At 38.8% G+C, this 16,080-nt stretch overlaps 1 protein-coding gene across 2 annotated transcripts in view; it reads left to right on the top strand.

Annotated features, from left to right (window-relative positions):
- The window catches only part of LOC133622420 (immunoglobulin-like and fibronectin type III domain-containing protein 1), a 38,749-nt gene extending 37,690 nt beyond the window's left edge, over window positions 1-1,059 (top strand). For both annotated transcript variants that reach the window (XM_061985172.1, XM_061985161.1), the window contains exons 28-29: window positions 511-837; window positions 917-1,059. In XM_061985172.1, coding sequence (XP_061841156.1) covers window positions 511-837; window positions 917-921 — 332 coding nt within the window. In that variant the 3' untranslated portion in view covers window positions 922-1,059. The remainder of the gene's footprint in view (window positions 1-510; window positions 838-916) is intronic.
- Window positions 1,060-16,080: the final 15,021 nt, after the last annotated feature.

The raw sequence follows: 16,080 nt of genomic DNA, 5'->3' as shown, positions 1-16,080 counted from the left end.
CTTTTCCTCTAACGCGAGGTCCAACCAGAAATGGGGCCATATGAATTCCTTCCTTACTATATGAACTTATTTCTCTGAACTTGCTGCTTGTGGAAATTAGTGCGGTACCACAATGTATTTCTCTACATTTCTATTGACACATGACAGCTAATGACATAGATTTTTTGTTTTTTTACAAGTTTTTCAGTAAACTTTGAAGGCCTTGTCTCTTCTGACTGCGAGTCGCACACCATCATATCTTTTTTTGTTAGACCACACATGTGACTGCCAGGATTCATTTGATTAGTGAAATGAAGTCAAATTAGTGCTTACGTTGGATTAGTGAAGCAGAGTCATGTGACAAGAAGTCTCTCTGACAAACCATACCAATTAGTCTTTACAAGCAGTAATTAGTCAATTGTAAAAAAATACAATGATCCAAAAAAGACTTAAGTAAATGTAGCACAGAACAAGCTTGAGGCGTAAACTGTCGCTATTGTAATTACTATACCTAAAACTCCTCTTTTGCAGAAAAAGTGTCATTGAACTCATCTTGCAGAGAAGAACGTGACCTGCGATGTGCTCCGGACTTCATCGTACCTTTAAAAGTTCACACGGCGCCAAAAGGCTACGAATGTTACATTAGCTGTGCCGTGACAGGAACCCCCAAACCTCGCATCACGTGGTACAGGAATCATGTCAGTCTAAACACTAATACCAACTATCACATCTCAAATACCTGTGGAGTCTGCTCCTTGTTGATCCTCAGCGTTGGTCCTAAAGATGTAGGAAAGTACACAGTCACAGCAGAGAACGCTTTGGGCCGATCCGAATGTTCCACCATGCTCAGTGTTCGAGGTGAGGAGGGAGGACACATGCACCTTTAACACAAAGCTTTGATTGCATAATAAATGACAACATTTTGTTTCCCTTTCAGATTAAAGAAGAAGAAAAAACAATTTTTAATTATTGTTACTTTTTTAGATCTCTCTGACACATGTATTGTGTGGTTGTGCTGCTTGGATGTGACACACACGTTGCATGACATGTGTTGGTCTGTTACGTAAACTAAAATAAATATTTTCCTCATACTGATTTTTTTGTGTTGTACACAACATATTGTGTGGCATTAGCAAAACAGTCATCCATCATTTATTGGTGTTAATTGGTTACATGTATGACCACAAAAAATGAATTTCTGGAGAGTAGGAATCATTTATAACTCAACTATTTTCATAGCTAGAGCATTAAAAAACTGTATATGCCCTTCTGAATACATTTTTCAACATTATGAGCGCCCTCTAGACATGAAATAACATACAAACCCCGTTTCCATATGAGTTGGGAAATTGTGTTAGATGTAAATATAAACGGAATACAATGATTTGCAAATCCTTTTCAACCCATAATCAATTGAATGCACTACAAAGACAAGATATTTGATGTTCAAACTCATAAACTTTTTTTTTTTTTTTTTGCAAATAATAATTAACTTAGAATTTCATGGCTGCAACACGTGCCAAAGTAGTTGGGAAAGGGCATGTTCACCACTGTGTTACATGGCCTTTCCTTTTAACAACACTCAGTAAACGTTTGGGAACTGAGGAGACACATTTTTTAAGCTTCTCAGGTGGAATTCTTTCCCATTCTTGCTTGATGTACAGCTTAAGTTGTTCAACAGTCCGGGGGTCTCCGTTGTGGTATTTTAGGCTTCATAATGCGCCACACATTTTCAATGGGAGACAGGTCTGGACTACAGGCACGCCAGTCTAGTACCCGCACTCTTTTACTATGAAGCCACGTTGATGTAACACGAGGCTTGGCATTGTCTTGCTGAAATAAGCAGGGGCGTCCATGGTAACGTTGCTTGGATGGCAACATATGTTGCTCTAAAACCTGTATGTACCTTTCAGCATTAATGGCGCCTTCACAGATGTGTAAGTTACCCATGTCTTGGGCACTAATACACCCCCATACCATCACAGATGCTGGCTTTTCAAGTTTGCGCCTATAACAATCCGGATGGTTATTTTCCTCTTTGGTCCGGAGGACACGACGTCCACAGTTTCCAAAAACAATTTGAAATGTGGACTCGTTTACATTCAAACATACAGTAAGTCCTCTTATAGTGTGTTTAAAGGCAGCAAGGCAGTGTTGTTGAGCTTGGAAATGACACAACTGTGACGTCATCACAAGTCTCCATTTGTACCGTGTACACGCATACGCTAAGCAGAGTTTTGATCGACACTTTGGCCAGCGTTTGCAAAAGTCTGCGTTTTTAAAGACAAAAGTATGCGTCTGCGTGCCGACTCATCGTGTGAATAAAAACTTCTCCCTATCGGCGTATTATGAATACGGCAACAGCAGAAGTCAGACTGATTTGCAGGTGTGTAATTTGTTGTGAGTTTATGCACTGTGTTGGTTTTGTTGTTTGAACAAGGTGATGTTCATGCACGGTTCATTTTGTGCACCAGTAAAAAAACATGGTAACACTTTAGTATGGGGAACATATTCACCATTAATTAGTTGCTTATTAACATGCAAATTAGTAACATATTGTCTCTTAACTAGTCATTATTAAGTACTTATTAATGCCTTCGGCATGGCCTTATTATAAGCCTAACCCTCTAACCCTGGCCCTAACCCTCTAACCCTAACGAAATAACTCTAAATTATGTCTTTGTTACTTAGAATATGTTCCCCTCGTGTCCAAAAAACTCTAAATTCAGTCTTTGTTACTTAGAATATGTTCCCCATACTAAAGTGTTACCAAAAACATATAACTTCGTCTTGAATATGAAAAAAAAAAACATTTTATTTTTCACTAAAGGGTTCGGTGAATGCGCATATGAAACTGGTGGGGTTCGGTACCTCCAACATGGTTGAGAACCACTGGGTTAAGGACATAAGAGCATTCGACTGCAGCCTTAAATTAAGGAGAGCTTAATTTGTCATTGCATGGATGAGGGATAAGAAAAGCACAGAAGTGAAACTACAACACCAATGAGCGACGCCCACACTAATAGTAAGGATCAAACCAACAACTCGACCTATCTTCAATGGAAATGAGTCTGAAAAATATTGTAGAGATTGAGTGGCAGGAAATGGTCAGAGGCAAACTTCAAAATGGTTTAAGGAAGTGCTCTTTCATTTTCTAACAACATCTTAACAAACAATACAAAAAACAGATGGTCATCAACTCAAATCTCTATCTCAATACACGCACAATACATGCTCAGAGTGCCAAAAGGGGGTCTCAAACCCAAACATGCAGGGATGTGCAAATAGCATAAAGAGAACTTGTAAATACTTGTACAGTCCATAAAATTTAAAATATGCTTCCCACCTAAAAATATACATTATACATAAATTATGTTTGTTTAAATACTTGCACTCATTCAGCTTCTCAGTAGGTGTACTGTGGAGGCAGCGGTAGTTTTATATTTGTGGAATTCCTTGTTGGGAAAGCAAAACTGGTGGAACAAGAACTTTTGGCTGTCAAATTATGATGAATTGAATGAACAGCTGGTGGTGTTTTACTAGTCTACTACCAGAAGTATTTGACAAAAGAACCACCGCCAGTCCCAGCGTCATGGGCGTGCCGTGCCCACCCAAAGAGTAAGCAGTGCCTGCTCTGGTCTGGAAGGCTATTTATTTTATTTTATTTTATTTTATAGGCACGTTGACTAAGTTCATAACACAATTAACTGACAATTTAGTTAAGTATTGGCAACATTAAATTGGCCCTAGTGTGTGAATGTGAGTCTGAATGTTGTCTGTCTATCTGTGTTGGACCTGTGGCGACTTGTCCAGGGTGTACCCCGCCTTCCGCCCGATTGTAGCTGAGATAGGCTCCAGCGCCCCCCGCGACCCCGAAGGGAATAAGCGGTAGATAATGGATGGATGGATGGATGGACTCGTCAGACCACAGAACACTTTTCCACTTTGTATCAGTCCATCTTAGATGAGCTCAGGCCCAGCGAAGCCGACGGCGTTTCTGGGTGTTGTTGATAAACGGTTTTCGCCTTGCATAGGAGAGTTTTAACTTGCACTTACAGATGTAGCGACCAACTGTAGTTACCGACAGTGGGTTTCTGAAGTGTTCCTGAGCCCATGTGGTGATATCCTTTACACCCTGATGTCGCTTGTTGATGCAGTACAGCCTGAGGGATCGAAGGTCACGGGCTTAGCTGCTTACGTGCAGTGATTTCTCCAGATTCTCTGAACCCTTTGATGATAGTACGGACCGTAGATGGTGAAATCCCTAAATTCCTTGCAATAGCTGGTTGAGAAAGGTTTTTCTTAAACTGTTCAACAGTTTGCTCATGCATTTGTTGACAAAGTGGTGACCCTCGCCCCACCCTTGTTTGTGAATGACTGAGCATTTCATGGAATCTACTTTTATACCCAATCATGGCGAGTGGGATGTTCCAAATAAACCTTTCCCAACTTCTTTGTCACGTGTTGCTGGCATCAAATTCTAAAGTTAATGATTATTTGCAAAAAAAAAATGTATCAGTTTGAACATCAAATATGTTGTCTTTGTAGCATATTCAATTGAATATGGGTTGAAAATGATTTGCAAATCATTGTATTCCGTTTATATTTACATCTAACACAATTTCCCAACTCATATGGAAACGGGTTTTGTAATTCAGTCACCTCTACAATCTTTTAATGCAATATAGTAATGCTGTCTGAGGCTGAGCCAATCAGTGGCCATAATACTGAACAGCACGCTCTGATTTGGTTTGATCTTCTCTTGTGGCCAATACCACTGTAGTATTGATATTTTTAGTTTATTCAGTCACTTGTATGCTTAAAATGCGTAATATGAGACCAAAAATTGTGTAGAATGTACTTTGAAAATATTCTCCAAAAATCTGCAATGTGGTGAAGTTGCACATTTTGAAACGTGATGTAGCAAGGGACAACTGCAGGTTAATGTAAATATAATAGAGTTGGGCTGTCAAAAATACAAAGTCAACATGTCATTATGTCGTTGTGGCTTGTGCAGCCTTTTGAGACACTCGTCATTTATAGCTATATAAATAAACTTTGATTGATGATTGATGGATAATCGGCATAAAGTATTGAATTAATCATGCATATAAATAGATATATGCAGATTAACCATGCATTTTATTTTGACCGTACATGCTTCTTTACTTTAAATGGGAACGACACTTTTGTTTTTAATTTTGCCTATCATTCACAATCGTTACAAGAGACAAGAAAACAAGTATATTATTTTATTTTTTAGGATTTTAAAGATTTAAAAAAAACGCCTGTCAGATGTGGCTAATGGCAGTCAGCCTTCAAAGCTCTCTAAAACAACTTCACAACCTTCCATCGACATTGTATTTACACACTGCAAGTATACAGGTAAAAGCCAGTAAATTAGAATATTTTGAAAAACTTGATTTATTTCAGTAATTGCATTCAAAAGGTGTAACTTGTACATTATATTTATTCATTGCACACAGACTGATGCATTCAAATGTTTATTTCATTTAATTTTGATGATTTGAAGTGGCAACAAATGAAAATCCAAAATTCCGTGTGTCACAAAATTAGAATATTACTTAAGGCTAATACAAAAAAGGGATTTTTAGAAATGTTGGCCAACTGAAAAGTATGAAAATGAAAAATATGAGCATGTACAATACTCAATACTTGGTTGGAGCTTCTTTTGCCTCAATTACTGCGTTAATGCGGCGTGGCATGGAGTCGATGAGTTTCTGGCACTGCTCAGGTGTTATGAGAGCCCAGGTTGCTCTGATAGTGGCCTTCAACTCTTCTGCGTTTTTGGGTCTGGCATTCTGCATCTTCCTTTTCACAATACCCCACAGATTTTCTATGGGGCTAAGGTCAGGGGAGTTGGCGGGCCAATTTAGAACAGAAATACCATGGTCCGTAAACCAGGCACGGGTAGATTTTGCGCTGTGTGCAGGCGCCAAGTCCTGTTGGAACTTGAAATCTCCATCTCCATAGAGCAGGTCAGCAGCAGGAAGCATGAAGTGCTCTAAAACTTGCTGGTAGACGGCTGCGTTGACCCTGGATCTCAGGAAACAGAGTGGACCGACACCAGCAGATGACATGGCACCCCAAACCATCACTGATGGTTTGGGTTGGTTTGGTTTGCATTTTCTTTGGAAATCGAGGTCCCAGAGTCTGGAGGAAGACAGGAGAGGCACAGGATCCACTGAAGTCAAGTGTAAAGTTTCCACCATCAGTGATGGTTTGGGGTGCCATGTCATCTGCTGGTGTCGGTCCACTCTGTTTCCTGAGATCCAGGGTCAACGCAGCCGTCTACCAGCAAGTTTTAGAGCACTTCATGCTTCCTGCTGCTGACCTGCTCTATGGAGATGGAGATTTCAAGTTCCAACAGGACTTGGCGCCTGCACACAGCGCAAAATCTACCCGTGCCTGGTTTACGGACCATGGTATTTCTGTTCTAAATTGGCCCGCCAACTCCCCTGACCTTAGCCCCATAGAAAATCTGTGGGGTATTGTGAAAAGGAAGATGCAGAATGCCAGACCCAAAAATGCAGAAGAGTTGAAGGCCACTATCAGAGCAACCTGGGCTCTCATAACACCTGAGCAGTGCCAGAAACTCATCGACTCCATGCCACGCCGCATTAACGCAGTAATTGAGGCAAAAGGAGCTCCAACCAAGTATTGAGTATTGTACATGCTCATATTTTTCATTTTCATACTTTTCAGTTGGCCAACATTTCTAAAAATCCCTTTTTTGTATTAGCCTTAAGTAATATTCTAATTTTGTGACACACGGAATTTTGGATTTTCATTTGTTGCCACTTCAAATCATCAAAATTAAATGAAATAAACATTTGAATGCATCAGTCTGTGTGCAATGAATAAATATAATGTACAAGTTACACCTTTTGAATGCAATTACTAAAATAAATCAAGTTTTTCAAAATATTCTAATTTACTGGCTTTTACCTGTATGTATAAATATATATAATGTAGTAACAGACATGTTCATAACAATATGTAATGTATACAATATTTACAGTATTTTGCTCATTTTAAGCATTACCGGAACTTCTTTCTTGGGCGCATTTATTTTAGTGCCCAAAGCTTCGCACTTCCTACTATCAGGAACAAAAGCCTGTGTTTTCTAATAATGGCAGACTTTATAAAAGACGACAAAGATGACTATTGTTGGACAAATGAGGATTCACAACTATATCTTTTTTAAACTACGTTGTGGCTTGTCCAGCCCTTTGAGACACTCGTGATTTAGGGCTATATAAGTAAACTTTGATTGATTGATTGACATATGTAACTCTTGGGGTAAACTAATCATGTATGCACAGATGAGATGTGTCAATATCAAAATATTACATTGAATCCCTTTTTGGCACCCAAGAATACATTGATTTAATTAATACATCCAAACTAGGGCTGCCAGGATTAGTCAACATTTGTCGACAATGTCGCAGCCAATTACATTTGTTGACAATAATCGTGACATCATTACTTGTATTTTTCCAGGCAGAAGTGGGTCACTTGCAAAACAATGCCAGTGATAACGTGTAAAGTTTGAGGATATTTCCTCTTATTCCTGTTAAAAATAACAATACCTCATTTTGCAAAGCGGGTCTTGTTTTTAAGGCAGTACATTTGTGATACGCGAGCATTTAAAGCAGAGACATGATGTCAGAAATTTGAGGGAGGATGCGGTCTCAACCTCGGTAAGAGATGGCTAACAAGAGTGAGACGAAGTTGTGTGAAAAATAACTATCTATCATTTGAGCCAAAGTCATCCAGCTAAACTTTGTCTACATCAATTCAAGAAAGTTTTAAAGCAGCGTCAATTTGTAATGCGGAAAAAAAGGGCAGTTTAACAAACGCAAACCGCGCGCACGAGTGCACACATGCACAAACATTACACACTGAGTCTTTTAGAGTGCTAAAACTGCCAAGAGTTAATCAATAGTCAATATACCCGTGTGCAGCTATTTAAACACAAAATGCTTTTCATTTTGAGGTAGTTAGATATTGTGTTTTGTTGTCGGTTTTCATTCCTGCTATTTAACTGTTTTTTAAAAAGATAAACAAGGTTAATTGTGTTTTTAGCACTTCGCCTTTTTCCTTTCTTTTAAATGGACAACATTTTATTAGTCATTTTGATTTTTATAACAGCTGAATGAGCAACACAGTTACAGTATAAATAAAGATTTATGAATTAATTATTCATCTTTGTTGTTCGTAAGCACAAGTCGAGGAAAAAATTAGATGATTAAATACATGTACGAGTTATTATCTTATTAGTTGACTAATTGCTAAGATAATCGTTGACTAACCGACTATCAAAATAAGTGTTCGTTACAGCCCTAACACTTAATTAATATTTATTATGTGCATGAACAAAGATAATTTATTATTGTATATAGCTTAAAAATGGCCAATTATTTTATTTTTGAACAAGATAAATGCTTAAATAATTTCAAACACATATCGTTACAATAACAATGAATATAAGTGTTTGTCAGATCTTACATGTCGTAATCAGTTGTTGACAGACCAAGCCCCAGCAGTAAATGTTTAGCGATCGATGCACGCTCACGCAGTGGGAATAATAGATTGAATTTACAGTTGTGATGTCATGATCGATGACTGCTGCTGATGGCATCATAGGAGTAAAAATCAAATGAGTCCTCTTCACTTTATCCAAGTTGTACACAAAATACGATGTGAAAAATGTTGAAGCCACACATTTTGGTTTCGTTTTTGGCGGGGACTACTGACTTCCTCTACGGAAGAGGAAATAATTTGATTGGCTGTCAATCGTAACGAACCCACACCCCTCTTTCAATGTACGCTGTTAGAGAGCTGTGATTGGATATACTCCGAACTTGTCCCACCCATCGACAAGACAAAATTAAATACGATTGGATTTTGTTTCTGTCAACCTTTTCGGCTTTTGTTTATCCATCCATCCATTTTCTACCGCTTATTCCCTTCGGGTCGCGGGGGGCGCTGGAGCCTATCTCAGCTACAATCGGGCGGAAGGCGGGGTACACCCTGGACAAGTCGCCACTTCATCACAGGGCCAACACAGATAGACAGACAACATTCAGACTCACATTCACACACTAGGGCCAATTTAGTGTTGCCAATACTTATCTTAATTGTCAGTTAATTGTGTTATCAACTTAGTCAACGTGCCTATAAAATAAAATAAAATAAACAGCCTTCCAGCCCAGAGCAGGCACGGCTTACTCTTTGGGTGGGCACGGCACTCCCATGACGCTGGGACTGGCGGTGGTTCTTTTGTCAAAAACTTCTGGTAGTAGACTAGTAAAACACATTCACGTTCATTCAATTCATCATAATTTGACAGCCGAAAGTTCTTGTTCCACCAGTTTTGCTTTTCCAACAAGGAATTCCACAAATATAAAACTACCGCTGCCTCCACAGTACACCCACTGAGAAGCTGAATGAGTGCAAGTATTTAAACAAACATAATTTATGTATAATGTATATTTTTAGATGGGCAGCATATTTTAAATTTTATGGACTGTACGAGTATTTACAAGTTCTCTTTATGCTATTTGCACATCCCTGCATGTTTGGGTTTGAGACCCCCTTTTGGCACTCTGAGCATGCATTGTGCGTGTATTGAGATAGAGATTTGAGTTGATGACCATCTGTTTTTTGTATTGTTTTTTAAGATGTTGTTAGAAAATGAAAGAGCACTTCCTTAAACCATTTTGAAGTTTGCCTCTGTCTATTTCCTGCCACTCAATCTCTACAATATTTTTCAGATTCATTTCCATTGAAGATAGGTTGAGTTGTTGGTTTGATCCTTACTATTAGTGTGGGCGTCGCTCATTGGTGTTGTAGTTTCACTTCTGTGCTTTTCTTATCCCTCATCCATGCAATGACAAATTAAGCTCACCTTAATTTAAGGCTGCAGTCGAATGCTCTTATGTCCTTAACCCAGTGGTTCTCAACCTTGTTGGAGGTACCGAACCCCACCAATTTCATATGCACATTCACCGAACCCTTCTTTAGTGAAAAATAAAATGTTTTTTTTTTCAAATTCAAGACGAAGTTATGTGTTTTTGGTAACACTTTAGTATGGGGAACATATTCTAAGTAACAAAGACTGAATTTAGAGTTTTCTGGACACTAGGGGAACATATTCTAAGTAACAAAGACTTAATTTAGAGTTATTTGGTTAGGCTTAGGGTTAGAGGGTTAGGGCCAGGGTTAGAGGGTTAGGCTTATAATAAGGCCATGCCGAATAAGGCATTAATAAGTACTTAATAATGACCAGTTAAGAGACAATATGTTATTAATTTGCATGTTAATAAGCAACTAATTAATGGTGAATATGTTCCCCATACTAAAGTGTTACCATGTTTTTTTTACTGGTGCACAAAATGAACCGTGCATGAACATCACCTTGTTCAAACAACAAAACCAACACAGTGCATAAACTCACAACAAATTAGACACCTGCAAATCAGTCTGACTTCTGCTGTTGCCGTATTCCTAATACGCCGATAGGGAGAAGTTTTTATTCACACGATGAGTCGGCACGCAAACGCATACTTTTGTCTTTAAAAACGCAGACTTTTGCAAACGCTGGCCAAAGTGTAGATCAAAACTCTCTGCTTAGCGTATGCGTGTACACGGTACAAACGGAGACTTGTGATGACGTCACAGTTGTGTCATTTCCAGTGTTGGGTTAGTTACTGAAAAGCAGTAACTAGTTACAGTTACTAGTTACTTCATTTCAAAAGTAACTCAGTTACTAACTCAGTTACTTACACCAAAAAGTAATGCGTTACTGTGAAAAGTAACTATTTAGTTACTTTTTTTTTCTTTTCTTTTTAAAGCTCCAATTAATGCCCTTTTAGCCTTAATTTCAGTACTGTTATTGCACTGGAGAATAATACAATCTGTTGATCAACTTGACATGCATTTGCATCACTCAACTCTGCTAAGCCATGTGGTCTACATACAACACACAAAGACAAAGATATGTTACAAAGGCCAATTTGTTTCTGGCCAGAACAAATTGACAAAACTATTTTAAATAGCTGCAACATAACATACATAAGTAACAAACAGCATAATAACAGCATAGATGTAAACCAAGAAAGGCACACACTACATACACAAAGTCTAACCAGGCATTTTCTTCCTCAAGTAATTCTTATACAAAATCATGTCTGAAACCCAGAACACTACACATTTCCCTAGTTTTAGTTTAGAGATAAGGAAAGATTGGCCTGGCCCACTAGGATCCCTCTTTATGTTTGTGAACTTTATAGTCTATACATTTAGAGTGATGTGATAATCAAACACTCTAGAAGTCTAGAATGAAAGAGTATATAAGAGAATTGACAGCAACGTTCCCTCTCAGGAGCGCGCATGTGCAATTGCGCACTGCTCAAGCGTCCTCTGCGCACGGCAAATCTATACCATGCACAAAATCAAATAAAAAAATAAGCGCATAACAATTTTCGACACGACACGGACACGACAGAGAAAACCGTTTTCGTCATCATTGTTCAAATATTGTAACGTCTGTCGAGACGCTTTGAGGACATGAATTCCATCCATCACTTTACTGAGCAAAACTCTTTACTGTCGGCCATAAACACATCACCAAAACATTAGTAAAAAAAATGATATCTAGCAAAACTGGTCATTTTCTGCAGTACAAACCAGACCAAAAGCAACTTTGTTATATCAACAGCAGCCGCTCGCTCTCTCACGTGCGCCAACACTTGCACATATGGCACTTAGCCAGTGATGCGTTTACAGCCACACAAAAAGTCGGACAACTCCAACACCACACATAAAGTGTCATTCCAGGTCGTTACACTACGATTTACCAATCAAATGTGTGCTTATTCTAGTGTCATTTATTAGGAATCCATCCATCCATCCATCCATTTTCTACCGCTTATTCCCTTTGGGGTCGCGGGGGGCGCTGGAGCCTATCTCAGCTACAATCGGGCGGAAGGCGGGGTACACCCTGGACAAGTCGCCACCTCATCGCAGGAATCTTAATTTATAAATATTAATCATTAAATGCTGTTAGTATATTAAATAAATACTAATAAAAATATATTTTTTACAAACAGGAAGTTGCAGGAATGTACACATGATCCCCTGCTTACATCTCATTGTGCAACATGTGAATGTTTTAATGGGAACTAAATGCAATGTCTGAAAGGGGTACAAATTATTTCCAAAGCAGGACCTCCACCCAGACAAACAATACAAGTACACAGTTCATGAAAAACAATATTTTTTGTTATTGTCATTATAAGTGGGCCTAAACACTTATATTAGAAATGGAAATGACTGCTGTCATTTGATTCTAATAATAAGAGAATGTTGTCTGTCTATCTGTGTTGGCCCTGTGATGAGGTGGGGACTTGTCCAGGGTGTACACTGCCTTCCGCCCGAATGCAGCTGAGATAGGCTCCAGCGACCCCGAAAGGGACAAGCGGTAGAAAATGGATGGATGGATGGAGATGTAAGTTGTTATTTAGTGAGGTTTGGGACAGGTGTGCTGCTGGTGTAGCCACAGTGTGCACGTCTAAAGTTGCTCACATGGACTCCACTCAATGCTCAGGGACTTTTTGCATTTGCTCACACATGAACAATTAGAGGGAACATTGATTGACAGAGTGTGTACCTTCAGCGGTGAATGGTGGTGGTGGTGGAGGTGAAGTGGCATCAGAGTCTCTGTCTCTCTTTACTAGCTTCGTCGAAGCATGTTGCTATGTAGCTTGTTTCAGCAGATTTGAATTGCTGTTTTGGGCAGTAGATGGCATCTTTGATCCAAAGCACAATTTACATTTAACTAAAATGTTATTTTCTTTGTGCTCGACAAAAGAAAAGTAGTGAAAATATCTCCATGTTAGCAAACTCGACTTCTGGCTCCGCCATGATCAGACACCCCCCCCCCCCCCCCCCCCTCGCTCCCCACACTCACACTCAGACACACCCACACAGAGCGCATGTCTCTCTCTCTTCTCCGGCTTGTGACACAAGAAGAATCAGAACGACAGAGCAGCCCTCCGATAAAACACACTTTATACTACATAAAAAGTAACGTAAAATAACGCAGTAACGCATCATGTAGTAACGGTAACGGAGTTACTGAATATAAAAAAATAACGCGTTAGATTACTAGTTACCGCCGAAACTAACGGCGTTACAGTAAACCAGGCACGGGTAGATTTTGCGCTGTGTGCAGGCGCCAAGTCCTGTTGGAACTTGAAATCTCCATCTCCATAGAGCAGGTCAGCAGCAGGAAGCATGAAGTGCTCTAAAACTTGCTGGTAGACGGCTGCGTTGACCCTGGATCTCAGGAAACAGAGTGGACCGACACCAGCAGATGACATGGCACCCCAAACCATCACCCAACCATGCAAATTTTGCATTTCCTTTGGAAATCGAGGTCCCAGAGTCTGGAGGAAGACAGGAGAGGCACAGGATCCACGTTGCCTGAAGTCTAGTGTAAAGTTTCCACCATCAGTGATGGTTTGGGGTGCCATGTCATCTGCTGGTGTCGGTCCACTCTGTTTCCTGAGATCCAGGGTCAACGCAGCCGTCTACCAGCAAGTTTTAGAGCACTTCATGCTTCCTGCTGCTGACCTGCTCTATGGAGATGGAGATTTCAAGTTCCAACAGGACTTGGCGCCTGCACACAGCGCAAAATCTACCCGTGCCTGGTTTACGGACCATGGTATTTCTGTTCTAAATTAGCCCGCCAACTCCCCTGACCTTAGCCCCATAGAAAATCTGTGGGGTATTGTGAAAAGGAAGATGCAGAATGCCAGACCCAAAAACGCAGAAGAGTTGAAGGCCACTATCAGAGCAACCTGGGCTCTCATAACACCTGAGCAGTGCCAGAAACTCATCGACTCCATGCCACGCCGCATTAACGCAGTAATTGAGGCAAAAGAAGCTCCAACCAAGTATTGAGTATTGTACATGCTCATATTTTTCATTTTCATACTTTTCAGTTGGCCAACATTTCTAAAAATCCCTTTTTTGTATTAGCCTTAAGTAATATTCTAATTTTGTGACACACGGAATTTTGGATTTTCATTTGTTGCCACTTCAAATCATCAAAATTAAATGAAATAAACATTTGAATGCATCAGTCTGTGTGCAATGAATAAATATAATGTACAAGTTACACCTTTTGAATGCAATTACTGAAATAAATCAAGTTTTTCAAAATATTCTAATTTACTGGCTTTTACCTGTATATGCATATGTATGGATATGTGCATGTGTGTGGATATATACATATATATGTATATAGATACATATCTTCTTTTTTTATCTTTTTTTATCTGTTTTTACTATTTATTAGGGCTGTGAATCTTTGGGTGTCCCACGGTTCGATTCAACATCGATTCTTAGGGTCACGATTCGATTCAAAATCGATTTTTTTTTTCAATTCAACACAATTCTCGATTCAAAAACGATTTTTTTTCCCGTTTCAAAAAGATTCTTTATTCATTCAATACATAGGATTTCAGCAGGATCTACCCCAGTCTGCTGACATGCAAGCAGAGTAGTAGATTTTTGTAAAAAGCTTTTATAATTGTAAAGGACAATGTTTTATCAACTGATTGCAATAATGTAAATTTGTTTTAACTATTAAATGAACCAAAAATATGACTTAATTTATCTTTGTGAAAATATTGGACACAGTGTGTTGTCAAGCTTATGAGATGCAATGCAAGTGTAACACTATTGTTCTTTTTTTTAATTTTTATAAATGTCTAATGATAATGTCAATGAGGGATTTTTAATCACTGCTATGTTGAAATTGTTACTAATATTGATACTGTTGTTGATAATATTCATTTTTGTTTCACTACTTTTGGTTTGTTCTGTGTCATGTTTGTGTCTTCTCTCAATTGCTCTGTTTATTGCAGTTCTGAGTGTTGCTGGGTCGGGTTTGGTTTTGGAATTGGATTGCATTGTTATGGTATTGCTGTGTATTGTTTTGTTGGATTGATTAATAAAAATAAATAAATTAAAACATTTTTTTTATAAAAAAAAATCAAAAAATCGATTTTTTAAAAATGAGAATCGATTCTGAATCGCACAACGTGAGAATCGCGAATCAAATTCGAATCGATTTTTTCCCACACCCCTACTATTTATATTACCAAATGATTGTGTATGCACCTTAAGGGATCTGCTCCAATTTCGTTGTTCTTTGAACCTGTTCCTGTTATAATGACAATAAAACTCTATTCTATTCTATTCTATTTGACAAGTAAGACTTTTTGCTCTGTCATAAGAAAGGTGCAACATTATCTTATGTTTTTAGTCCTTGTTTAACGACAAATCATGAAGTTAACTTGCGTGTGTTGCTTCCATTTTTGTAGATGGACCTGCTCGCGCGTAAAAAGCGACCAAGCAACTAAAAAAAACAATGTAGCGTCCTCCTTGTAGTGTGTACTGATGTTAAAGACAATTTACACCTCATTACACATGTACAATATCACTTAAGTGCTTTATAATTCTACGAGGGTTTTGCAGCCATACACGCACGTCTGTGTACTTTATATCGGCACTTAAACATGCAAAATGGTTTCCTTGGCTCGTTCGTGCGGGCTGATTTTAGAAATAATGCACACTTCACTGCACATGTAATACATCACCATGTTGCTGAACATGTTTTAATTCTATGATTGTTGGGTGTCAGCAGCACAGGTGTGCATTCACTCTTTAATAATGTTCCCAGGGCTCTGTGTAAGGTTTTAAAGATAATGTACATGTCATTGTATGTCTAAAGTATATCAAAATAAACATAGTAGGAGTTGTAATACCACCAAGTCAGCTATTGCTGCTTTTTTTCAGGCTTCTGATTGAACAAAATGTGCATGACAGCAGGTGTATGCGTTTGTGTGTAGACATAGACACTTTCGAAACTACACTTGTGTGGATGGAGATTGGTTTGGTGTCCTGCTGGCCCCACTATGGACTGGACTCTTACTATTATGTTGGATCCACTATGGACTGGACTCTCACAATATGATGTCAGACCCACTCGACATCCATTGCTTT

Source organism: Nerophis lumbriciformis, linkage group LG01 (genome assembly GCF_033978685.3).
Source record: "Nerophis lumbriciformis linkage group LG01, RoL_Nlum_v2.1, whole genome shotgun sequence".
NCBI classification, from domain to species: Eukaryota; Metazoa; Chordata; class Actinopteri; order Syngnathiformes; family Syngnathidae; genus Nerophis; species Nerophis lumbriciformis.
The sequence above is the reverse complement of the archived record's forward strand: the minus strand, read 5'-3'. Positions and strand labels throughout refer to the sequence as shown.